This window comes from Carassius auratus, chromosome 43 (assembly GCF_003368295.1).
Source record: "Carassius auratus strain Wakin chromosome 43, ASM336829v1, whole genome shotgun sequence".
In the NCBI taxonomy this organism is placed as follows: domain Eukaryota; kingdom Metazoa; phylum Chordata; class Actinopteri; order Cypriniformes; family Cyprinidae; genus Carassius; species Carassius auratus.
This window is the reverse complement of record NC_039285.1, coordinates 1,944,439-1,970,160: the sequence shown is the minus strand read 5'-3', so window position 1 is coordinate 1,970,160 and position 25,722 is coordinate 1,944,439. Positions and strand designations below refer to the sequence as shown.

Below are 25,722 nucleotides of genomic sequence, written 5' to 3'. Positions count from 1 at the left end.
AATCCCCTCTAAAACCTTTCAATCGGAATAAAACAAGAATTCTGAACCTTGATTTATCCAGTATTCCAGGACATTTATGCAAATGAATGCATAATTAAATACAGTTCCTCCTTTGCATATGTAAACAGAGCATTTTGAATGCTCCACGTAATGCATGAGTTTGTATTAATAAATAAACAAACTCAACACAAAATATCGATGCTTATTTTAAAAGTTCTTGAGCTTGAGCCTTATTTCAGGCATTTGACCAAACCCCCTTGACTTCAGCAGAGGGAACCGGAAGTGCAGAAGTGCTCATTTCTGGGTTTTAGGACTCATTCCTGCAGCACTTTATGTGACGAAAGGCCCACTAGATGCATGTTGGGCTAACAGTTTTGACACTGGCACAAACATGCACACACAAATTGGAATAATTGTTGAATTTTCTGCATTTGTATGCATGCACACAAACACACACACACACACACACTGATGAGTGTCAGGCTGCTTCTGCATTTGTAACAGTGTGTGTGTTGTCTTTTGATGAGTAGTTGCTTATGGCGGTGTGTGTGTGTGTGTGTGTTTGAAAGGCACAGCCTGCAGGTCTAGAATCACTCACTTCTGAACACACACACACACACACACACACACACACACACTCCGTCCTTGACACATCAGATCTGCCCTCATTTGTCCCTAACTATTTTAGTGCTGCAGATGAGGTGAGCTCACGACATGCTCTCACCTGCCGTCTCTCCCTCCCTCCATCCTTCCTCCTGTCGTTCATCCTCCCTCCATCTTTCTCTCTTTCTCTCCCAGAGTCGCTCGCGGCAAGAAGATCCAGAACAAGCCCGTCTGAAGCAGAAAGCAAAGGAGGTGAGGCTTCCATCATTACCACTGACATTTCAAGGCTCCCGCAGATGAATTTTTTATGCCGTGCTACATATGTAATGCCATTTAAAGTCTGACTCTGGAAAAAAAGAAAAGAAGAAAGTTTGAGGAATTATTTTCGCTGATTGATGTCCTGTGCAAAAATGAGCGTTTTCCTCTTTCTCTCCAGCTCTGGGCTGGTGTTTAGGAGAATGTGCTGTGCAATCTCTGATTGGAGATGAAGTCAGAGTTTTTCCCGTTTGACGGATAATTTGCAGAGGCCATTAGCATCATAAAGGCGGATGATGCTCGATCTGGTCCTGTGCTCGCAAGACGGGAGACAATTAGTATTCGTTACTGTGGTATGAGACACAAATTACTTGCTTGTGTCTTCTCCCACATTGATTTTTGTTTTGTTATGGTGTCAATTAAAAACAGTGCGGCTCTCAATTCCTGGTAGATCTAATGACGCACTAGTTTTACCGAAAACAGTTGACTTTGATGCGAGGCTGATGCATGCATTTGTGGTATTTGAAGAAACTGCTTTAGATGCATGTGTTTGTGACGTGCACTGTGGTGTTTGCACTCCGGCCGTCACTGATGGTGCATAGTGCCCTGGATGTCCAAACAAAACCTCCTCTGATACGAACATAGACATGCATTTGTAAAATTGCTCACTTGGTTTGATCGTTCGACCCAAAGCCGAGTTTTATCCCACCCTTCCACCGGAAGCTGTGTTTCTACTGTCAATCTGAGAAAATGACTTTGCTTTAAATACTAAAACTATTACAAAACAAAGGAAGCTGAATCAGACACTTAAATGCACGTTTATGCATTTGGCAGATGCTTTTATCTAAGGAAACCTAAATTGCATTCAAGTTACACATATTCTCAGTGAACGCTTTCCCTGGGAATCAAACCCTTGATCTCGGCCTTGTTAGTGCCATACTGTACATGTTTAATCTACTGGTAATTCTACCTCCTTAAATTCAAATTGCAATTCTGCATCCTGTTTAAAACAGGAATTAGAATTTAAATTGATTCTCAATTCAGTTCTGAAAGGTGTACAGTCCAAATTAATTATACACACCATCTAATAGTGGTTTACTCTCATGCATTAGGAACGATTGCTTTTGTACAAATTGTGAACAAACCCCAGACCCCACATCTTTTTTATATGTTTATCATTACTAATTTCAATGTTCTCTAAAGAAAATGCAAGTGTTTTTGTTCATGCAAACCTCTTTTCACTATGCTGAAGTGGTTGCAATGCAGTTTCTAAGATGTTCTGAGTGTTTTTCGGCATGCTGCGATTGCTACAGTGTTTTTGGGGGTTGCTAGAGTGTTCTGGTGGTGAAAAGTGATCGGTAATCATCTGCTCTTTAGATGTGCATTTGTGGTATTCTTCCTCCTGTTTCAAGGTGCAGCGGGTGAGAATGATGCATCTAATTAGTTACTTACTAAAAAACAATGCACCTTTCTTGATGCACACATGATTTGAGGAATAACAGTCCGAAGCATAAACGCTGAACTTTGATGTTTCGTTCTAAGGTTTGGTCACCCGTGTATCTTCTTCACTAGATCTCCTGATTGTCATCTGTCCATCTTTTTTTTTTAGGTATCACCCTTGTTTCCGCTCACTCTCTCTCTCTCTGTCTCTCCTGCTCCACATTAGAGAGGTGTAACCCTTTCGAGTGGATTGTAGTCTTCCCATCAGCCGGTGCTGTATGTAAATGAGGTGATTTGTAATAGGCTGTGCCCGAGGCCGTGTGATCAAAGTGGATCTCCGCCCTGTTAAGTGGCAGGCAGCTCATCATCTCAACACAGCCAGATTAACTTTCCAACCACAGAACGACTACTCACACACACACACACACACACACACACACCCGCTCCGTCTGTGTCATCAAAAACTCCCAACTTGTTTCCAATCAGAATTTTAAATAGGCTGAAATCTCACTTTTATTTGCTGTTGCACCAGGAATGGCGTTTTCCCGTCTCTCTCTCTCTCTTTCTCCGGGCGTAATGGCCGTGGTCGTTTCTCAGTGCGGTTCTTCCTCCGGTTTTCATCTCCTGATCGGCTGCAGGCGACAGAGCTGCTGTTTGCCTCTGTCGTAGAGGTTTCACACATCTGCCCAAATTTTCATCAGGATAATGAGGTTGATCTGCGCTGCTTTCACTCTCTGTGACGGGTAGAGCGGCGAGAGAGAGGTTTATTACTCATAACCACGCCATGGACACACACACACACACACACACACAGAGTTTACTGCACTTATGTGATGTGTGTGTGTTAGGAAAAGAGCGTTTCTGTCACTAGTAGTCATGTTTATACCAACAACTTGATGAGATTTACACACTAATTTAGTTTAAGAGGAAAGGTTCTCATATTTACTCAGACTCATCTCTTCTCAATTTTTGTGTTCCATAGAAAAGATATTTATACAAGTATGGAATGATGTGGGTGAGTAAATGATGACATAATTATCATCTTTGACTAACATCCCGTCATATATTTTGGACTTTTACACCTTTTGTTTCTCCTACAGTAGATTGCAATTAGGGTTGGGAAGGTTACTTAATTTATTCCACTACAGTTTACAAAATACATGAGTTTTGCAACTTAATTTAAATACGCTTGAGTACTTTGGAAATTAAAATGAATAATAATAAATTACTGATGCTCAAAAAGGCAATGCAATGCATTGAGAGGCAGGGTGTGTAAACTTTTAGCATTGGATAAACAGGTTAAATTGTACTTATTTTCTCTTCTGGGAAACATGTATTTAGTAGCTTCTGATGTGCAATATAAAATAATAATAAAAAAAAGAAAGATGTCTCAAACTCTGCTCAAACTAGCCAAGATACTAAAATCTGCAACTAGCTTGGTCTCAAATATTCCTCAACAAATTCTCCCGAAACTAAACGATCCGTGCATCATTATGCATGCTATAAAAGTTCACATTGGGATCTCTGAGATTTGATTCGGAGACATTTCTGAGCTCTTTCCTGCCAATCTATAAGAAGCTTCTCCTGAGTCTTTTTCAATTTGCTCTCCCTTGATACGACAGTCGTGATATCGACGAGATCTGACTTGTGATTTGTCTTTCCTTCGGGAGACGCTGTTAAACGAGCGTCTGACGGACAGATGTTGTCTGATCGGGGCAGGTTTCCTAACCATTCGTCTCTTTCAGCCCTTCACAAACATTCGATTCCCTGTAATGTCATCGAGCGCGTGTGTTTGGGAACCTATTTTCCACAGTCCTCAGCGATGCCCAAAGGTCAGATGGGATATTTTTAAAATGCCCTCGGTGAAAATCAATGGCCAAAAAAAAGAGACCGGATGCTGGAACAAGGCCGCCCGCCCTAATCAGCAGCGCCTCGCCGCAGATACAACGAATCTGCAGAGAGAAGCGGAGAGATTGTGAGGGGACACATGACAAATAGAGAGAGGAAGAAGGCAAAATAAAGTGAAAGAAGCCACAGATACATAAAAGAGAGCGAGCGAGAGAAGCCCTGGCAGATACATCACTGTGTCAGGTCACACAGACACTCTGCGGCCACAGATTCATCATCCGTGCCCCGCTCTCAACAGAAGAGGAGAGGAGAGGAGACGCAGGGCAGAGGACGCAGAGTGACCACAGCTGACCACCTGGGTAAACCGGTGTATTTCAGCACAACAGCCCCTGGTCCAGCGCGCCCGCCGGCCGCCGTGTCACAGACAAGGACAGAGTAACAGAGGTGGAGTAAACACTGGCTCCCGGTGCCGAAACACTGGAGTTTGTCCCGCTGCTGATGACTGAGAGTGGAGGCAAACACTGAAGAAGATCAATCAGAGCAATTTAATCTGAGACCAATCCACAGATTAATCATCTAAAAACTGACATTCTACATATACAGTACAGACAAAAGTTTGGAAACATTACTATTTTTAATGTTTTTGAATGAAGCTTCTTCTGCTCATCAAGCCTGCATTTATTTGATCAAAAATATAGAAAAAAATGTAATATTGTGAAATATTATTACAATTTAAAATAATTGTTTTTAAATGTATTATATTTTAAATTATCATTTATTTCTGTGATTCAAAGCTGAATTTTCGGATCATTATCACATGATCCTTTAGAAATCATTCTAATATGATGATTCATTATCAAAGTTGGAAACAGTTCTGCTGCTTAATATTTTTTCAGAACATGTGATACTTTTTTAGGATATTTTGATGAATAAAAAGTAAAAAAAAAAGAAGCTATGTTTTTAAAATATAAATATTTTGTAATAACAATATACACTACTGGTCAGTAACTTGGGGTCAGTTATTTTTTTCTTTCTTTTTTTTTTTTAAATAAAATCAATACTTATATTTAAATTGATAAAAAGTGATAATAAAGAAAATATATTATTAGAATATATATTATTAGAATTTTTTTCTTTTATTTTGAATAAATGCAGTTCTTTTTAACCTTTTATTGATCAAATATATTAGACAGCAGAACTGTTTCCAACACTCATAATAAATCAGAATATTAGAATGATTTCTAAATGATCATGTGATCGACTGATGTTACATGTGACACTGAAGGCTGGAGGAATGATGCTGAAAATTCAGCTTTGCATCACAGGAATAATTTTTTTTTAAAAGTATATTCAAATAGAAAACTATTATTTTAAGTTGTAAAAATATTTCACAATATTACTGTTTTTTCTGTATTTTTGATCAAATAAATGCAGGCTTGATGAGCAGAAGAAACTTCTTTCAAAAACATTAAAAATAGTCATGTTTCCAAACTTTTGGTCTGTACTATATATATATATATATATATATATATATATATATATATATATATATATATATACATATGACCCTGGAGCACAAAAGCAGTCTTGAGTCTCTGGGGAATATTTGTAGCAATAGCCAAAAATACATTGTATGGGTCAGAATTATTGATTTTTCTTTTATGCGAAAAATCATTAGGATATTAAGTAAAGATCATGTTCCATGAAGCTATTTTGTAAATTTCCTACCGTAAATGTATTAAAACTTAATTTTTTTATCAGTAATATGCATTGCTAAGAACTTCGTTTTGGACAACTTTAAAGGCGATTTTGTTGGACTGGTTTTGTGTCCAGGGTCATATATATATATATGTGTGTGTGTGTGTGTGTGTGTGTGTGTGTGTGTTTATACATATTATTTTAATAAATTAATATTAATGTTCTGCAAGGATGCATTAAATTGATCAAATTTAACAGTTAATACAATTATAATGTAAAGATTTCTATTTAAAAACAATGCAGTTCTTTTGAACTTTATAATCATCAAAGAAACTTGTAGATTTCACGGTTTCCACAAATATACTGTGCAGCACAACTGTTTTCAACACTGATAATAATCAGAAATGTTTCTTGAGCAGCAAATCAATATATTATTCTGATTTCTGAAGATCATGTGACACTGAAGACTGGAGGAATGATGCTGAAAATACAGCTGTGCATCACAGAAATAAATTACACTTTAACACAGATTCACACAGAAAACAGATGTTTTACATTAGAATAATATTTCAGATTTTTATTGTATTTTACTCAAATAAATGTAGCTTCGGTGAGCATAAGAAAATTTTAAAAACTATTTTTTAAAGATCTTTGAAAATTTAGGCTTTTTGAAAATTTAGGGTTAGGGTTTTTATTATGCATAAACTTAATGCAAACAAACGAACACAACAAGCACAATAATGATAATAATTATGATGATAATCAGATGTTACTCCAAAAATTGTTTCGAAAAGTTTAATAAATAAGGCTATAAAATCAGTGTGTGTAGAAACTCAGGTCATATGGAATTGGGAGAGTTTAATGAGAAATATTCAGTTCATATTAGTTCATTTAAGAAACTCCTGAAAATTTCTCAAGGAGACACATTTGAGATTGCCAATGTCTTTTTTTGCAACATGAAAAGCAGGAATCTTTGGCCATTTGACCTCTGTTTAATCACATTTCTGTCTGGGAGAAACCTTTTAGATACATTTGATTTAAATCTCAACAAAAATTCTAAAAATGCATTTTGAAAATCTCACCACAAAGCCCTTTTTTAGAAGACAAAAGACGTCTGTCCTGAATCTGTTTTTATTTTCCTCTTTGTGGTTGCTTGTTTCATCCTAAGATTCCTGAAGTCAAATTTCAGATGTAAGAAAGAAGGAATGGGGGGGGGGGCAAGCTTTAAAAATACCTTTGGTGTTCCTGTGTGTTTGTGAATATTATTACAAAGTGCTGTAATGAGAGAAAGAACAACACAAAGCGAGATTTTTGCCCGCGAGCGAGATGGCGAGGAATCTGTACAGCGAAAGGCCCAAGTGTGTGTGTGTGTGTGTGTGTGTGTGTGTGTGTGTGTGTGTGTGTGTGTGTGTGGCCGCTTGTAGGAGGTCTTTCTCTTTATATGTGGATCTCCTTGGGATGTTAGCAGCAGGGGAATCAGGAATGAAGAGCTACTCTTTTGGGGATGAACTGATGGGTCTGAGTAACAGAGAGAAACACCACGAGAGAGAGAGAGAGAGAGAGAGAGAGAGAGAGAGAGAGAGAGAGAGAGAGAGAGAGAGAGAGAGAGAGAGAGAGAGAGAGAGAGAGAGAGAGAGAGAGAGAGAGAGAGGCCAATGGGACACAATGAACAGAAAGATGAAAGGGTCAGTGTTAGAAAAGCAGACTTCAGTCATGTGTTTAATGTAATGTTTTTGAAAGAAGTCTCTTCTGCTCATCAAGGCTGCTTTTATTTGATCAAAAATACACTGAACAAAATTATGAATGCAACACTTTTCTTTTTGCACCCAGTTTTCATGATCTAAGACTTTTTCTATGCACACAAAAAGTCTATTTCTCTCAATTATTGTTCACAGATCTGTCTAAATCTGTGTTTGTGAGCACTTCTCCTTCGCTGAGAAAATCCATCCACCTCACAGGTGTGGCATATTGCATTTACAATTTAGTTTTGTGTATATTAAAAAATCTGAAATATTATTATAATTAAAAAACACCTGTTTTCTGTGTGAATCTGTGTTAAAGTGTAATTTATTTCTGTGATGCTCCGCTGTATTTCCAGCATCATTCCTCCAGTCTTCAGTGTCACATGATCTTCAGAAATCATGAAAATATGATGATTTGCTGCTCAAGAAACATTTCTGATTATTATCAATGTTGAGAACAGTTGAGATGCCTCAAATATTTGTGAAAACCGTGATTTGTTTTATATTTCAGGATTCACAGATAAGTAGAAAGTACAGAAGAACAGCATTTCTTTGAAATGTAAATCTTTTGTAACATTATAAATGTCTTTACTGTCACTTTTGATCAATATAATTCATTCCTGCTGAATAAAAGTATTAGGTTCTTGTAATTTGATGAATTAGATATATATATTTGTATATTAAGAAGGCATTTGTTATATAATTTCTTTACAGTACATCAGAGCTAGACTGTGATGGTTCTGGCCTCCAGTCATCATTTGTTTCGAACCGTGTTTATGCAGCAACTAACGTCATTCATGCAACACAAGTAGAAGGAATTTCAATGTAAATCATAAATCACATTTATGCACCACTTTATGTAAGAATGGTTTATGCATGATTCAATCTGATCCTACATCTGCCTGTCACACTCATGCAACAATTTACATGCAGTAAGAAGGATTTTACAAGCATGGTTCTTGAACGAGGCTTTATGTGTTTACAACGATTTAGCTTTTTTTTCTTTTATAATAAATAATTAAAATATATTTGCTAATATAATATAATATAATATAATATAATATAATATAATATAATATAATATAATATAATATAATATAATATATAATTAATAAATAATGTGCACTTTTAATGTCTGGTGAATTTTTACTTGAGACAATTTAATACGAATAAAAATAAAAATACATTTCACAGTAATTCTTTCTGCTTATATTTAATAAATAATATTTGTTAAATTATTTTGCTGTTCTAAAATTATTATTATTATAATTATTATATACCAGTGCAGCTCTGTTTTCAATATTTTAGTTTGGATTTATTGAAATTTTCCTGCCGTTTAAGTGTGGCCTCGAGCTGGTTAGTGAACACTGTGTGGTAAAGTGCAGCTTCGGTGCTTCCAGAGCAAGCACGGCCTGACCTTTGACCTTTTAAACTCTCCGCTCGAGAAGCGTTTGTGCACGAAAGACGAATAGAAAAGGCATGAGCGACGGAAAGAGAGATGGTCTTGATAGAGAGAGAGAGTTTAGAGAGTGTGTTTCCATTAGACTGTCGTGTCGGCTAATTAGAGAGCGGCGGCATGATTCACCTTGTTAATTAGAAGGACTTGCACACCATCGGCCCCGGGGCTTCGAAGAGGAAAACGAGAGATCCAGAGAACGAGAGGGCTCTTCTTCAACGCCCGCAGTCTCTCCTTCTCTGAAGATCCTTTTGCTTTTTGATTCGAGAATGAATAAATCATCTGCACCATCCTTTCAGCGTGCATTCGACTCTTCATCTGCCACCGATCAATCGAAGGAGACGTCGTGCTACTTACAGAAGAAAGAAGAAGAGGTTAAGAGGGGAAAACACTGCTTGCCCAAGCACGGGTGACACAAACATATTCGACTTAGAAAAGCGAGTTTTAATGATCTCCTCTCGCAGGAGGCGAGTTTCTTGAATGTGTTATATTTCGATATTCCCCTTTGTATTATAATGCGAACCACTCTCATTGTTTTCACTGCTGTTAACCCCAGCAATAATTAAATATGGATACCAGCCAAGGTCAAACAGCGCACACATGTCTGCGGTTCTGTTGAATATGAGTGGTGCTTCAAGAGCAGGAAGTGACCTCATAATGAGCCGGACCCCTGGGGACGCCCGGGGGGGGGGGGGGGGGGGGGGGCGTTTGTGTAATTGGGGCTTGGCTTGAACTTCAGGTCTCTAGAAATCTCTGCAGTAAGATCAAACTTCAGCCGGCTGCTTTCAAAACCCAGAGCTTTTGCTGCATGAGTATGTTTTGATCTTCAGTGTCTGTCTGCAGGTCAAGCCCTGTTTGACCCTGAGGTCAGCTGGTCTGGCTTTTGAAATACAGCCATGTTTTATTTTTTTTCAGAAACTGCAATTACCTGATTTTATCATTTATGATTCAAATGCTTAAAACAACATTAAATCAAACTGGACGTCCTTAGTTCATTTCTAGGATGAATGATTTACCAGTGCATGTTATTCTAATGAAAAATATTTTTGTTTTCATAATCATTCAGCAAAATGTAGTTGTCTCTGCTTCTGGATATTTTTCTCTGCTTTTAGATATCTATATATTCATATAATACATTGAATATTGAATATCCCAAAAAAATATGGCACATCAAAGAAGTGTTGTTAATTATTTTATTATTATTATTATTATTTTTTTTTTTTGTCGTCTCTAGGTTATATTTTTTACTATTTTTTAAAAAATAATTTTTATTGTTATTTTATGATAACAGTTTTTTTCTAAATAAACATATATTTTTAAACTATATAATAATAATAAGTTACCTATAATCATTTGTATTTTATTTATATATTATTAATTATTTATTATTATTTTATTATTAATGTAAGTGGTCAGTATGTTTGTGGATCTTTTAAACATTTTTATTTAAATCATGTGTTTTTTGTTAAACATTTTTTTTTTATTGATTTAAGATGTTATTATTCGTGGATTTCTTTTAATTTTTTTTTCTTCAATTAAAAATTATTTTTAAATTGAAACATTGTATTTTATTTATTTGTATATTTTAATAATTGATATAAGTTGTTATTATTTGTGGATTATATTATAATTTTTTTTTTATTATACTTTTTTTTTTTTTTTTTTTGGGCGCTCCAGTGAAGAGCAGAGTGCTGCTCAGTGTCCCGGGGCAGGAGGGTGAGAGGGCAGATTTTGCCCCCTGCTGGTCCTGTATGTTCCAGACTCCAGTGTTACTGAACCTCAGTGTTTCTCAGTGAAAGCCCACTCCAGAACAGCCTGATCCTCCGGTTCTGCTCCAGCTCAGACATCTGTGTGTGAGACTGTGGGTCTGTGGCCTGTGGGAGGAGAACAGAAGGTCCTGTAAAACAGATAGAGAACCAAACATAAAGATATCGCTCGTGCACAGAACGGTGTGATTTGTGTGTAAAAGGTTATCATATCCTGATGAAATAAGGAAGTAAGTACTTGAGGTTTTTAAGAAAGCATCTCTTTTATTACAGTGTGTCAGCCTCTCCGCTTCATTATTCTTCTGTGATGAGTGTAATTACGACATGCAAAACTTCTCTAAGTTTTACTCAACGCCCATTTCTACAATCAGCCGACTATTAAACATTTATTTTTGAAGCAGCACTGAGAATATTAAAGCAGTTAGCCGAAATAATTCATATGAATATTTCTCCAAATGTTTCCCATGTAATGAGCGCGGCGCTTGTCGAACTCTACACACAGTTGAGCTGTAACCCCCTTCCCTCGTTCTCTCTGGTGCACGAGGGTGATTCGTCTGTAATGGTGAATCTCTGAGAGCTGGCACCACAGATGGCACGCTGGGACCCGCATTTATCAGAACGCCATAAATCTGAGACTCCGGCAGTTGCTGCGGGCGTGAAGCGGGCACAGAGTCTGGTGCCGACTGCTGCGCAGACATGCCGGCTCCGGTCCTTGAGAGGAATAGGATTATCTGAGGGGTCAGCGGTCTGCGTCTGCTGATATCTACGATGATATCAGGACTGTGGGGATGTAGAGAATCAAACAGCCCGCTCAACGTTAAAGAGGAAGCTCAGCCAAAAATCAACATCCAAACTTGTGACTGGTGTATGAGGACCACTGTTAAGTCCAAGCTAGGCATGCACTTGCATAAAAAGTATCATTATTATTATGAAATGCTATACTAAACGATAGTATATTTCTTTATTCATTTGTTCTTGTTTTTTAATCATTTAATAAAATAAAAAAAGTATTCAAAAAATAATAACAACTATTGTTTTATTTTATAATCATTATTTAAAATGTCATTTTTTTTTTTTTTTTTACAGCCCAGTGGTATTATTACTGTAGTCATATTCCCTGATTGTTAATAAATAAAAATAATATTTAGTAATAATAACTGTCATTGTTTTATATTCTAATAACTACATTATGATAATATTATTGCTGTTGTAAAAATTAATTTTTAATCATTTAAAATAAATTAAATATTTAAATATTATTAATATAACAATCATATCTATTGTTATTAGTATTATTAAGAACTTGAACTATTTTACAGTACACTAGTATTAATATAATAGTATTTCTCTATTGGTTTAATATTTATAATGCAATTATTATTATTATTATTATTATTATAAACTTGTTTATCGCTTTTATAAAACAATGCTATTATTACTAAAATAATTTGTTTTAGTTGATATAAATTAAATATTTAAGCATTAATATTAATAACTATTATTATTATTATTAGTAGTAGTAGTAGCAGTATTAGTAAAACATATTTATTTTGCAGTACAATAGTATTATTACTATTATAAATCTTAATTGGATGATTTGTTTTTTCTTCTAAAATAATAAAATAATAATAATTATTATTATTATTTATGCATATTTGTCTCCTTTTTCAAGAGTTTGCCTCCTTGGTCCATACAACTAAATCCCAAATCTTCTGAATTGATATGATTGCTTTATTTTAGAAACTTTCTGTTTGAAAACAGTTACATTGTTGCACCTTATTGCCTTTTATGGAGCTCATCAGCTTCTGATCACCCTTCACTTTCACTGGAAGAGCTACATGAGCATTCTTCTAAACGTCTCATTCTCTGTTTTATGGAGGGAAGCAAGTCTATGACATTTATGGTTTATCTGTCCTTCCAAATGCATCTTCTAGACAGCATCAAGACTGAACAGAAAGCAAACGGAGGTGTTTTTTTCTGAAAAGAAGACTATGATGATCTCATGTGTCTGTTTTATGGTTAAATGATTCGTCTCAAGTGATGCCTGAGGGTAGTTTTTCAGGGTGTTGCTTCAGGTCAAGAAGATCATGTCTTCATGATCCATGTGCTTTCCTGTGTGTTGACGTCTGACACACAGACTCACTGTCTACACACACCGTTTGCAATGGCTGTTGAAAACCAAAGCAATCTTTATATCACGCCATTTTGAGGGCAACATCACAGTTCTCTCTGATCTTACACACACACACACACACACACACACACTGAGCTGACTGCATGAAAGATTGCATTGATTGCCCTCATTCAGTTTAGCAACACACACACACACACACACACACACACACACACACAGTCTCTCTCAAACACCAGCGGGCACGGGGAGGTTCACTCCCTCACTTCAGACAGACTGTGACGACTGTGTGTGTGTGTGTGAGGCCATATGTGGCTGTGTGTGTGTGTGTGTGTGTGTGTGCTGTCCTCGGGCTCCGACACGTCCTCAGAAAGGCTCTGTGAGCGAGGCTGCCCCGCAGGAAACCGTGACATTACCTGAGGCGCCACTGGGCCTTCTTACACTTCACAAAGTGAAAAATCACATCAGAGCGTGTGAGCCGACACACACACACACACACACACACACACACACACTTATATTCACTCCTAAATCTTTCCAAACACACAAAAAATTAAGTTTTAACGATTCTTGAGGGAGAAGACACTGATGGATGTGTTGATTTGACTCTGGCGATTCGCTGTTTTCCAGATGATGATGTCACTTCCTGTGACATCATGCCACAGCTGAACAGTTGCTTGGTTTGGCATGTAATAATTATTAGATTCAGCATTTTGTGGACTCAGTTTGTCAAACGTCCTGGTCTGTAATATGATGTTTTCCTTCTGTTTTCAGATGCAGCAGCAGGAACTCGCTCAGATGAGACAACGAGACGCAAACCTGACGGCGCTCGCCGCCATCGGCCCTCGGAAGAAACGCAAGGTGGACTCGCCAGGAGCTACAGCGACTGAGGTACGCACCTCTCTACACCGAAACATATCACATGAGCTGAGATTTGAAGCTGGATCATTTAACTTGATCCCTTATTTGAAAGGATGGATATTAAGCACTGGTAGATATATATCTTACATCATATATATATATATATATATATATATATATATATGCTCTGCACATGTTTCACTTTCCTCTTGCCGTCAGAAGACCTGTTCGTATTCCCTGACGGATTCTGACTAATGTTTGAATCCCATAAACCGGAAAAAGCACTTAGTCATATTAAAAACCGGCTTGTTGGTGTGTGTGTGTGTGTTTGGTCAGTGAACACAACCTCAGTGGAAGCAGGCTAACTGAATAAATGCATTGCTTCTGCTCTGTGAACACCATCCTGACCTCCTTCACTTTATTATAGCTGTCATCGAGAATCATCAAATGTGTGTATGTACACACACAGAGACCCTGCTTTGTTGGTTACAGCATTAAAATCGACTTCATTTGCCTCTTTTGCAGATGATGAGCAGACAAAGTGTGAAATTAAAAACACATAGCTGGAAAGTCATCAAATAGTGACTCGTATGAAACCCAGAATAATTCATTTATTATTAAGTGCTTTTCTCTTTTTTGTATCGATGCAACATCTAATTCATCATTGGTACAAAAAAAATCACTTAAAAATAAAAAATTTTGTCTTGTGTTCTAGTTAAAATGTCTAAAGATTCTTGAGAAGCAGCATTGTGTTAGGTGACCAGATAAAATACTTTTTTTTCAGTATAAATACACCTGTATCTTGTCATTTTTACGATTCTAATGAATTTGTGTATCATGATGGTCGGAGTGTTTTACTTTGACTTTAATGAAAAAGTCTCTAATGCTCAGCAAGGCTGCATTTATTTGGTCAAAAATACAGTAAAAAATGTGAAATATTATTACAATTTAAAACAAATGTGTTCTATGCAAATATAGAGAAAAAAATTATTTATTTCTGTGATGCACAGCTGTATTTCCAGCATCAGTCTTCAGTGTCACATGATCTTCAGAAATCATGGAAATATGATGATTTACTGCTCGAGAAACATTTCTGATTATCATCAATGTTGGAAACAGTTGTGCTGCACATATATAAATGCCTTTACTGTCACTTTTGATCAATTTAATGTGTCTTTGCTGAATTTATTTCATTTTTGAACAGTAGTGTATATTGTGAATGTAGTCACAGCTTAATAAGGGTGTTATGAATATAATAATAATTATTTAGTATATCTAGATGTATATCAGAGCACCATCTGATTCCAGTGCCATGGTACTTTCGTCTAAGGGTCTTTGCTGTTTTGTCTGTTCCTGTTTTTTAATTGCAGCATGTTTTTCCGAGCACCTCTCATGATCACAAGAGAAGAGAAAGGCAGGATAGACAGAGAATCTTAACTTAACTTTTTTTTTCACCTCCCGTTATTTCTTCATTTGGGCTGGGGCTGTGTGTCGCCCTGGGGTGTTTTCACTGCTTTCTCCAGAGCAAAGTGAATGTGACTTTTCTAAGGGGGTCACAGAGATGCTGGGGGTCTTCTCTGAGCTTGAGATTTCATCTGCTTCCCTCAGCGTCCTCTGTTTGCCGGAGTATCTGGACTCTGTTCTGCTGCGTTCATCCCAAACCAAAGCCTCTCAGTGTCTGGAAACCAGAGCAATGAGAGAGATGCTGAAAGAGAGGTTTAGAGCAAAGTTAACTAAAACCTAAACAGAAAAAATACTAAAAAATTTTTTTTAATTTTTTTTATTTATTTAACTGAAATAAAATATAAAATAAGTTACATTTATTTCACCAAAGCAACAGTTCTGAATTTAATTTAGTTTAACTTAATGTTGTAAAGTAGATAAAAATAACATTTACGTAAAATATTATTAAAAATAAGAAAATTTACTATAAAATTACAAAAAAATTAATTAAATTAAAATTAAAATGTAATTAATATTCTAATATTCTAAACAGAAAAATAAAATAAACATAAATATTTTATTGTAATTAAATTAAATGTAATTTAATTTAATAAAATTAATTGAAATTAAATTAAAATGAAATATAAACAAAAAGCGCATTTTATTTTATTTTATTTTTTTTACAATAAATTGACAAGAAAATTACAATTTTTTTTTTTAAAATGTAATTAATATTAAATCTAAACAGAAAAAATAAACAAAAGTTTTATTGTAATTCAAGTAAATGTAATTTAATTTAATAAAAATTAATTGAAATGAAATTAAAATGAAATATAAACAAAAAACGAAAAATAAAGATTTTTTTAAATAAAAACTAGCTGTAATAGTATTTCAATGTTACTCAAACAAGGCTGGTTTAAATCTTGTGGGTTTGTTCTCCTTGAGACCTTGCTATTGTTCACCTCTTTCTGAACTCAGGAAACTTAATGGAGATTTCAATGAAGTTTTTTTTAAGTTTGTCCTAAAATGTCTAAAGAAAACATACACAAGTCAATAGTTGACATTTAAGTTAGATTATAGAGTGCATTTAATCTTGAGAGAACTTGTTTGTCGTCTTAATGTTTCATCATCTTTTTTTTAGGAGTAAATTAGATCCTGCCGGTTTTATCTTACTTGAAGTTTTACGCAGGAATACACCATGTTATGTGCATTTGATATGAATTTGATGAGTTTGGTGTCTTGTGAGATTACTGGGGACATTCATGATAGCCGGATAATAATTTAATGAAGTTCGTAGCCTCTCATCACTATAATATTGCTCTTTTTATGTTTCATAGAAGAAAGAAAGTTGTATGGTTTAGGTTCGACATGAGGATTTCTTTACAGAGATCACATTTGGGATGTTTCTGTCCTATGGGTTACCCTGAAACGCCCCGTCAGAGCGTGTGTGTGACTGAAATCAGGTAGTGCTGGTGGCGGGCGGTTTGGGTGTTTCTTCTTCCTCTCGTCTCCTCTCGTCTGGCCAGGCAGCAGATCGCCGTAGGGCTGAACCTGATAGCCCATGTTGAGCATAAAGTCTGTCTCCATCCTGAGCCGGAGAGCGCAAACAAAGAGGCCTTACAGCGCTCCGAGGGACAGATTAGAGAGAGGGAGACAGGGGCCCTAACTGGCCCTCGCTCGGGGTCATTGCACAATGCAGGAGCCACAGTAACAGCTCTGTCCTCTCGCTCTCAGAGAGCTTTGAAGTTCAGCACAAAGATACTGCGTGGGAAGTGAAATGTGTACATGAGTTTGAGTGCGATTCATTTCCCAGGTATGACTCGTAATGCTTCTGTGGTTTGTAGTTGATTGCAGCATATTTACATTTATTTAGCACGTTTTTATGCACTTATTAACTTGAGTTCACCTCTATAAGCGCATGCAGTGAAATTAAATGACACCTATTTACTCGCATACTAGCAATGTTGTTGTCCATAAGTACACATAAACCTGTTAACGATCATTTTTTTATAATTTAAGTTTGGATAGTGCACTTTAATGCCTATTTTAAAAAATGGGGGGTGACAGTTAAAGGGTTAAGCAAAACTGAAGTAAATAGTAATAAAAATGGCAAAAACGAAAATTGCAACTCGATTTTTGTATTTTCTCTTGAAAATGCATGTGTCGTTGACTGCACAAAAATCAGTGCCGTAATGCTTGCCCTTTATGTAATAAAGTAATTCTGGGTGTTGTCAGAATGTTTCTAGGGTATTATGGGCTGTCACTAGGGCGTTGTGAGGTGTTTGGGTGGGGTCATTTGTGACTAAAAGTGATACTCGACATAGCAAATAGCACTAATTATTCCTGTGTAGATTGACAAAACAGGGGGGAAAAGGGGGAAGATTGAGTCGCCTTTTTATGTAAATGTGTCACCTTTTTCTTTTAGGGTTGTAGATTAGTAGGGAAAGACTGCGAGCGAGAGAGAGAGAGAGAGAGAGGGGAAAGCACAAGGAAAACTGATGCCCTTTCCTCCAGCTAAATTAACAGGAGTCACGTGGAAAACAATCCGAGCCGGGAATGAAAGGGGGGTGGAACCATTAAAATGCGCCCGGGGCGATGGACTGCACCCAGTATCACTAAAAATGCTCTCACTACAGATGTGCAGGCAGGCTTACAGGCAAACGCTGCTCTTGTTCTATAGCTACAATTAAAATCAACCTCCCTGCCAAAAAACTGGATGCTAGAAAGAGAGGAAAGCAGACATGAACATCAAAGACGGATTGAAATGTGTAGTCAGTAATAAGAGTGGTCTCCAAGCCCCGCGGTTCTCCACGGTCCTCTAGTTAATGAGAATTTCTGACCTCTGGTTTGTAAGTTAAACTTGTAATCTTGGTTAATGAAGTAAATCAAACCCAAGTTGGAGTGAGCAGCGTTTCTGTGTCTTCGGCTGCTCTTTTTCTTCTCCTCCCATCTTTCCCAGCATGAGTAAACGTGGGCAGATCTTTCAGCCAGACAAACAGGAAGGCCACGGGTGTGTGTGTGTGTGTGTGTGTGTGTGTGCTTTGACGTCTGCTTCTCGAGCTGTTTGGTTTCGATGCCCTTCTGAAAGCTGGTGGAGGGACACGGTCACAACAGTCTGTGTTTGACCCCTGCTTTTATTCAATATGCATGTAATGTTTTCTTGTTGTTTTTAACAGTTTTGTCTAATTTTAAATGAAATAAAACATGGTTTAGGGAAATAACTTAAGTTGCCAATAACTTCTTTATTTTATTTTATTTGTTTGATATAGTTGGTATTTTGATTTTTTTTAGATTTAAATATATATATAGTTGTCATAGTTTTGTTTAAATTAAATTTAGAATTATGCATCAAAAACATATATTTTTCTGTTTTTAAATTTTTGTCTTGATATAAAATAATAATAATAATAATAATACAAAAATTTATAATAAAAAAAAAATAATTTGATCACCAGCATTTTTAACAACCAATTAAATCTTAAGGTCAGTTTTTTACTCTGGTAGTATTTTGAATATTTTCAAAGAATTTTCATATCTTAAATTTTTTTTTTTTATTATTGCAATTTATTGCCATCACTGATTTGTCTGCAATTTGAGGCAAAATTTCAGGTCAATAAATAAAGTCTTGATTATTTATGTATTTATATACATTTCTGAAGCATTTACAAATTTAGATTGGGCATCAAATATGTATGTAATGTACATTCCAAGATTATTTATTTATTTATTTGTTTGTTTGTTTACACGACTCAAACATCTACAATACACACACACACACACACACACACACACACACACACATATATAGATCATGCCATCTTGTTTTTAGAGAACTGAACAAACACATAAGTTCAGTTTAAATTAAACCCAGACAAATTCATATTGAAAGATGTCACATCTGATCCCTCCTCATGATTCACGTTTGACATGTTTGTTTGCATCATTCTGCAAATGTTTGTGAGGCTTTTGCAAACAACAGTGCAATTACTATTTCACGCACAATGACCTGCGCTTCATTCTGATGGGTTTTTCTTGATTGTTTTGTAGTGCACGAGTCTGTTCTTACACACCTACGACTCCATCAGCCGTAAACCAGCAGTCAGCTTCAAATAAACAATATTCAGGAGTAATGGTACCGAATGAAAACCATCAGCGCTGACGTTTCTGTCACGTGTTTAAACTCTCCGCTACGAGTCATCCATTCCCGTTAGGTGAAAGAAAAAACAGTTTTGTGTACATATTTCCATTCAGGTTCAGAAAGCGGTAGATTTAGTCTAGTTTCCGTTTCTGGACTGCACAGAGGTTCAGCTGTGTTTGTTAAAAACATGCGTAGAAAATGCCCTTTAGTGGTTTTCCGTGCAGCCCAAGAGGGATCGGCGAGGAAGAGAGAAGTTGAAAGCGCCATACATCACGGAGGAAAAAGCCGTTTAGTGCCACAGTTTTCCCTGTGGTCCTGTAGAGAGCTGGCCTTCGGAAAAGTCTGGACAATAGCGCTCTGTGTCTGGATCGGTCAACTTCATCAAGTTTAATTAGATATTTTCATCTTGCATTGTGCCAGGATGTAAACCATGCAACAGGAAAGTCGAGAGAGATTCTATAGATTACTTATACATCTATATATGCATAAACCCAAAGCTGTACTTATATTCAAGTGAATATTTTCATATTTATGCGAAACTGGAATTCTCCAGTGAAACTTTCTGCTGAAAGATGGTTAAATATACAATTTTGACAACAAAGCTGAGCCTGAGGGGAGGTTCAGATACCCATCTTAAAGAAATTAATTACCTCCCTTGTTAATCTAGATATAATTAAGTTTCTGAAGAATAGATCTGACTGCAGTTTTGCCATGAGAACGCTACAGAACCAGAGCCAAAACTCGAAGCTGCTGGTGAGGGATGATGGGAAATCCTGCTGAACCGTTCTCTCTGGCCGTCCCACGCTTGTCTGGGAATACATCATCCATCCCGCTAGGAACCGCAGATTAGCATTAATGCAAAGTGGGTGCAAGCGAAACCTGCCAGGAACATGTCCAGGAACACTCCTCACCCCAGAATCAAGGAAAACATATTTTTCTTTACTTAAAGAGTTTTATGTGTTTTAGATCAGATAGGTAATCTACTGTATATGCTGATGTACAGGGACTGATTTTTGTTTAATATGATGTCATCCTAAAGGCAATTTAATATGAAATAAAGTTTATAAAAACTAAAGGCAATAAAAGAAGGCATGAGACAAATACACTACTGTTTGGGGTGAGGAAGATTTTTAATGTTTTTAAAATAAATCTGTTCTGTTCAACAAAGGTTGCATTGATTTGATGCAAAAACAGTAAAAATGCAAAATATTATTACAATATACATAAATGTTTTCTGTTTGAGTATAGAGTAAATTATAATTTATTTCTGTGATCAAAGCTGTATTTTCAGCATCATTCCTCCAGTCTTCAGTGTCACATGATCTTCAGAAGTCATAATAATATGATGATTTACCACTCAAGAAACATTTCTGATTAATATTAATGTTGAAAACAGCAGTGCTGTGAATATTTTTGTGGAAACTGTGATGCATTTTATTTTTCAGGATTCTCAAATAAATAAAAAGTTCACAAGAACAGAATTTATTTGAAATATAAATATTTTGTAACATTGTAAATGAATATAAAGAAAGATTTTATAGCGATCCCGAATAGTAGTGTCTATTAATTTTTTTTTTACAATTTGGTATTTTTTTATAAATCACTTTGTTTTGATGTTTTTTTTTTTCATAAATTACAATATATGCAAAATATATTTTGTTAGGTGGTGAAGTACTTATACATAATTATAATATTTATAGTATTGGTTTATTGCCTTTTTATAATCATTAATTTGGTTTATAATGAATATTGTTTGTGCATTTACATTTAAATGCCGTTTTGTACATAAATCTGAATATATTGAATCAGCATTAACAGTAATGAGAATTACTAACAGAATACAACAGTAATGAGATCGTAGATGGGAATTGTATTTAACTGAATTGAGAAGAATGGCATATTGCATCTTAATGATGCTAAAATAGTTTAAATGTCTTTTATTTTGTAGTGAGATTTGACCCAGACATGTTTGGATGAGCTTCAGTCGTTTGTGTTCGTACAAGCTCGTCTTTTGAAGCGAATATGACTGGAATCTGAATCCAGTCGCTGTAATTCACCCCAGGATCTACTCTCCATCATCCTTCAGAAACGTATTTAGAGTCGGCGCTCTCTCGCGTCTGTGAAATTAGCCGCGGTCTCGTTGAGCTCTGCTACATTGTGACATTACTGCAAAACACTGTTGTGTTTCTATCTATTAAAGAACCTTGTTTCTTTTTGATTTTATTATTTGTGTCAGCTCCGTTCTGCTGGTGGAAAGGTTGATGCCTGAGGACACGAGCAAGTGAAAATGCTGGAATGATCTTTCATTAAAGGCTTCCAGTGGAAGAGGAAATCTGAGATACACAACTGCCCACATACACACGACAAAATTCACAATTCTGATCTATAAAGCCACTCTAAAAACACACGTAGAAGAATCCCTGAAAGCGAGTAGATTTTAGAAACGACATGCTGCCGGGGAACCACCAAATTCATCTTTACACCTTTCTCTAGCAAATCGTCACAATTATTTCTGGCTCGAACTCAGCGTGGACGTAACGATTCTGAAAGTGACTTTTAATTTGAAGGGCCTTCGGTCGCTGTGTTCGGGGAAGGCTTGATTAAAAAGACGAGCACCATATTGTTTGCAGATGGAGGCGCTTCAGGAGGAGTTGTAATTGAATTTCTGTGTGGAGATGGCACCTGTCTGGAGTCTACGAGCAGTCTGGAAAAGAGTGACTGAGAAAGACATTCCGCAGTTTCCGGAAACATTTCTGGGAATCATGGAATGTTAGGACGACGTGACACAATGTCTTTTGACAGTCGCTCGTGTTGCATGACCTCATCAGCAAAATAGATGCAAAGCTGAATTTTCAGCATCCTTGCTCCTTCAGATATCATTCTAATACGCTGATTTGCTATCAGTGTGGAAAAACGTTCTATCACAGAAAATAACATTAAATTCAGAATGTGTTTTCTCAGAATTGCTAAATATCAATTTCAAGTTAATATCTTGCGCAATTCTGAATTTACATCGAACAATTCTGACTTTTTATTCTCAGAATTGCGAGATGTAAAATCAGAACTGCAAGATTTAAAAAGTCCAAAATTAGAAATTTTTCTTGCAACTCTTAAGTTTACATCTTGGAATTGTTTTTTTTTTGTCAGTCACAGAATAGAAACTCAGAATTGTGTGAAATATAAACTCCTGATTTCAGTACTGCGAGATATAAAACCAGAATTAGAAGAAATAAAGTCTGAATTTTGAGATATCATTTAAGAATTGCAAGTCATTATTTGTAGTTTACATCTCACAGTTCTACTGTATTTTTGTGTCCGCCACGGAATAAAAATAATTGCGACTTTTTAAACTCACAATTCTGACTTTTTTCTCAGAATTCCAATAAAAAAGTTAGAATTTTGAGATATATATTTAGAATTCTGAGCAAAAAAAATAAAAAAAGAGTCTGAAACGTGAGAGTTGCTATTTCCTTTTGAAACAAGCTTCCATGAAAACAGTTGTGCTGCTTCATGTTTTTGTGGAAATTGTAATAGATTTCTCAGAGTGATTGAGAAAGACATTCATAAATTACACTTTGGAATTCTTCCAAAACATGTTTGAAGATCACTCATGTTGCACGACCTCATCAGCTGTAATAACAGACAATTAAAGGCAATCGTAAAATATCCACAACTCATGCATGCATGCGGGAATCGGCCTGATCCGAATACTTCGTTTGAGTTTCCCTGTGAAATCCTGTGCATGGTGTAATTAGGTCAGTCGTTTAGTGCATTAACAAGGGGTTAATTGCACAGCGTTTGATCTGTGCTCTCCGCCACACATGAGCCGGGTTTCCAGCTAGTACAAATGTCCATTCATACACTTCTTTACCTGTTTAATGCAGTGCAGGTGATCCGTGTGGATATCAGCACTAATCCATAGCTGTGTTTTTAATAAAACACACTTGACATGTCCAGCTTGCCTCCAAAAGTAGCGTCTGGAACAACAAATCTCCTGACGAGCACATGGGATGTAGATTGTGTTTCCATGCGACATGTTTTTCACAGACGTATTGTTTTGCGTGCATGTTTAGGTGGAGGATAAAATTAGCCGAAGAGAAGGTGCTGGAGTGAATAAACAAGCCAATCCATTAGCATGGACGGGTTATTGGCTTATTTCGCCTCTACTGAGGGCGGCCCATTAAAAGTGGTAATGTGTGCCCGCAGCTCTGCCCGAGGGATTCGGAGGAGGCCAGGGAGGAATATTTCACATGCATCAGGCGCCTGAATTAAATAGACCAATGTTCCCTAAAAAGACTGAAGTACATCTCTTTCTGATGTGTGTCTCGGGCAAAAAAAATTCATTGATCTTGGAATGTCCCTTGGCAATTATAAAATATTAAATCCAAGTCACACTTTTTGGCTCAGCTTAATTCCTCCTCTCTCTCTCTCTCTCTCTCTCTCTCTCTCCCTCCCGCTGTTCATTGCTTCCTCCATTTGATCAATTTTAAAAGTTTTCAATGTTTTCAAATGGAAAGAATCCCAGCAGTGCTGCGTAAATTGTTGGCAAGTTTGCATTCAGTTCAGATAGAGTTCTGAACATTTGTTCATGAGTTTGTTTCTTCATCAGATTTGGAGAAATGTAGCGCTGCATCAGTGTCTCATCAATGGATGTTCTGCAGTGAATGGGTGCCGTCAGAATGAGAGTCTGATAAAAACATCACAATAATCCACAGCACTCCAGTCCATCAGTGAACATCTGGAGAAGACACAAGCTGAAACAAATCCAGCATTAAGGCGTTTTTAATCATTTAATCATTTAAATCATTGCGTCTGGCTAAAATACTGTAATCCATAAAAACTCTTCCTCCAGTGAAAAAGTCCATCTCCTGTTGTCTCTCGCATCAAAATCCACCCACATATTAATTCAGAACTGTTTTAGCCTGAAAACTGTGCTTGTGATGTTTTTATCAGCTGTTTAGACTCTCATTCTGACGGCACCCATTCACTGCAGAGCAAGTGAAAGTAATGCAATGCTACATTTCTCCAAATCTGATGAAGAAACCAACACATTTATATCTTGGACGGCCTGAGGGTGAGGACATTGCCAGCAAATCTTCACATCATATCAGATTTGTCTTAAAAGGTATGTGTTAAAAATGCCAACTATCATTAGGGTGGTTAACTTCACGCCTGCATCTTCCCGCGTCCTCTGAGACATCACAGACGTCTGTGGCTAATTGGCCAAATAATTCAATTTAACCATAATCTCAGTAAATCTATTCAGCCAGCTGTTTGACGGGCCACACAGTTCATTAGAGCCGGTGTGTGTTTGTGATACGGGTAATTAAGATTTCGAATCGATCATTGAATGCATAATGCAGGAGTCAGTAACTCCTGCCTTTCCTCGCATCCGCCTGCTAAGAGCTCGTTTACCTCACGGCCTGCTGAGGGATTTTATTTAGCGAGCCTAATTAACTTCTCAATGTTTTCCTTTTCCTCCTTTAGACTCAAGCCGTGTGGAGTTCACTTGTGCATTCATAGGTTTTTGTAGATGAATCTGAAGAGTAATTAATATGCATTTGAACATGTTAAAAGTGTTTGGCTTGTTGTAAATCTACAAACGAATGAATTCAAATAAGCATGTCGAAGTGCTTGTTTTTGTTTCTTCGTGTGTGCGTGACGCTGACTGAAACCTGCAGATGGTAATTATAAAGCAAGTGCTCTTATATTCCACACCAGCCCAAATCACAGTCGCTCTGCTCGAGTTCGGCTTTCTACATCTGTCATATTGCTGTCTGATGAATCCAGACATGTATTTTTTAACAATCCATAAATTATGTATTCGGAGCCGTAATGAACACAGTTGAGTGATACTCTCTGGGATCTCTCTCTGATTTGATATTTCCCTCACTGCAGTTTCAGATCGTTGTGATGAAGGGACTGCATGTGAATGCATGTAAGTACTAAAGATCTACTTGTTTATTTAATTAAATTCTGTCTGAAACGACAAAAAGATGAATATTTTCATGTAGTGGCTGATAAATAGCCGATATTATATATAAAGACTCTTTTTGTAGATGATCCCTCTTTTGTCATTCACTTTGTCCTCTAAATGCATAAATGTACAGTAGATAAACTCGTGTTAAATTAAAAAGGTTGGTCTCATGTTACAAGTGTTTTAACTATCTGTTATCAAACAGGTTTTCAGACCACTCCCCCTATGAAATATTGGTCAGTCTGACAGATAGCCCCGCCCCTAAACTCATGTTATTGGTTAAAGTGTTTTAATGTTATTGTGATGCTCAAACAAATAAATTTACGAATGATTTTACAAAAGCAAAAAAATAAAGAATGTTTTG

At 36.5% G+C, this 25,722-nt stretch overlaps 1 protein-coding gene across 4 annotated transcripts in view; it reads left to right on the top strand.

The window, feature by feature from the left end:
* LOC113061409 (transcription initiation factor TFIID subunit 4-like) overlaps positions 1-25,722 on the top strand; it is a 69,937-nt gene that overhangs the window by 29,836 nt on the left and 14,379 nt on the right. For 3 of the 4 annotated variants that reach the window (XM_026230486.1, XM_026230485.1, XM_026230484.1), the window contains 2 exons: positions 799-855; positions 13,714-13,830. In XM_026230486.1, coding sequence (XP_026086271.1) covers positions 799-855; positions 13,714-13,830 — 174 coding nt within the window. Of the gene's footprint in view, positions 1-798; positions 856-10,719; positions 10,992-13,713; positions 13,831-25,722 lie in introns of those variants that run through there. The other variant, XM_026230487.1, reaches the window with a different exon arrangement.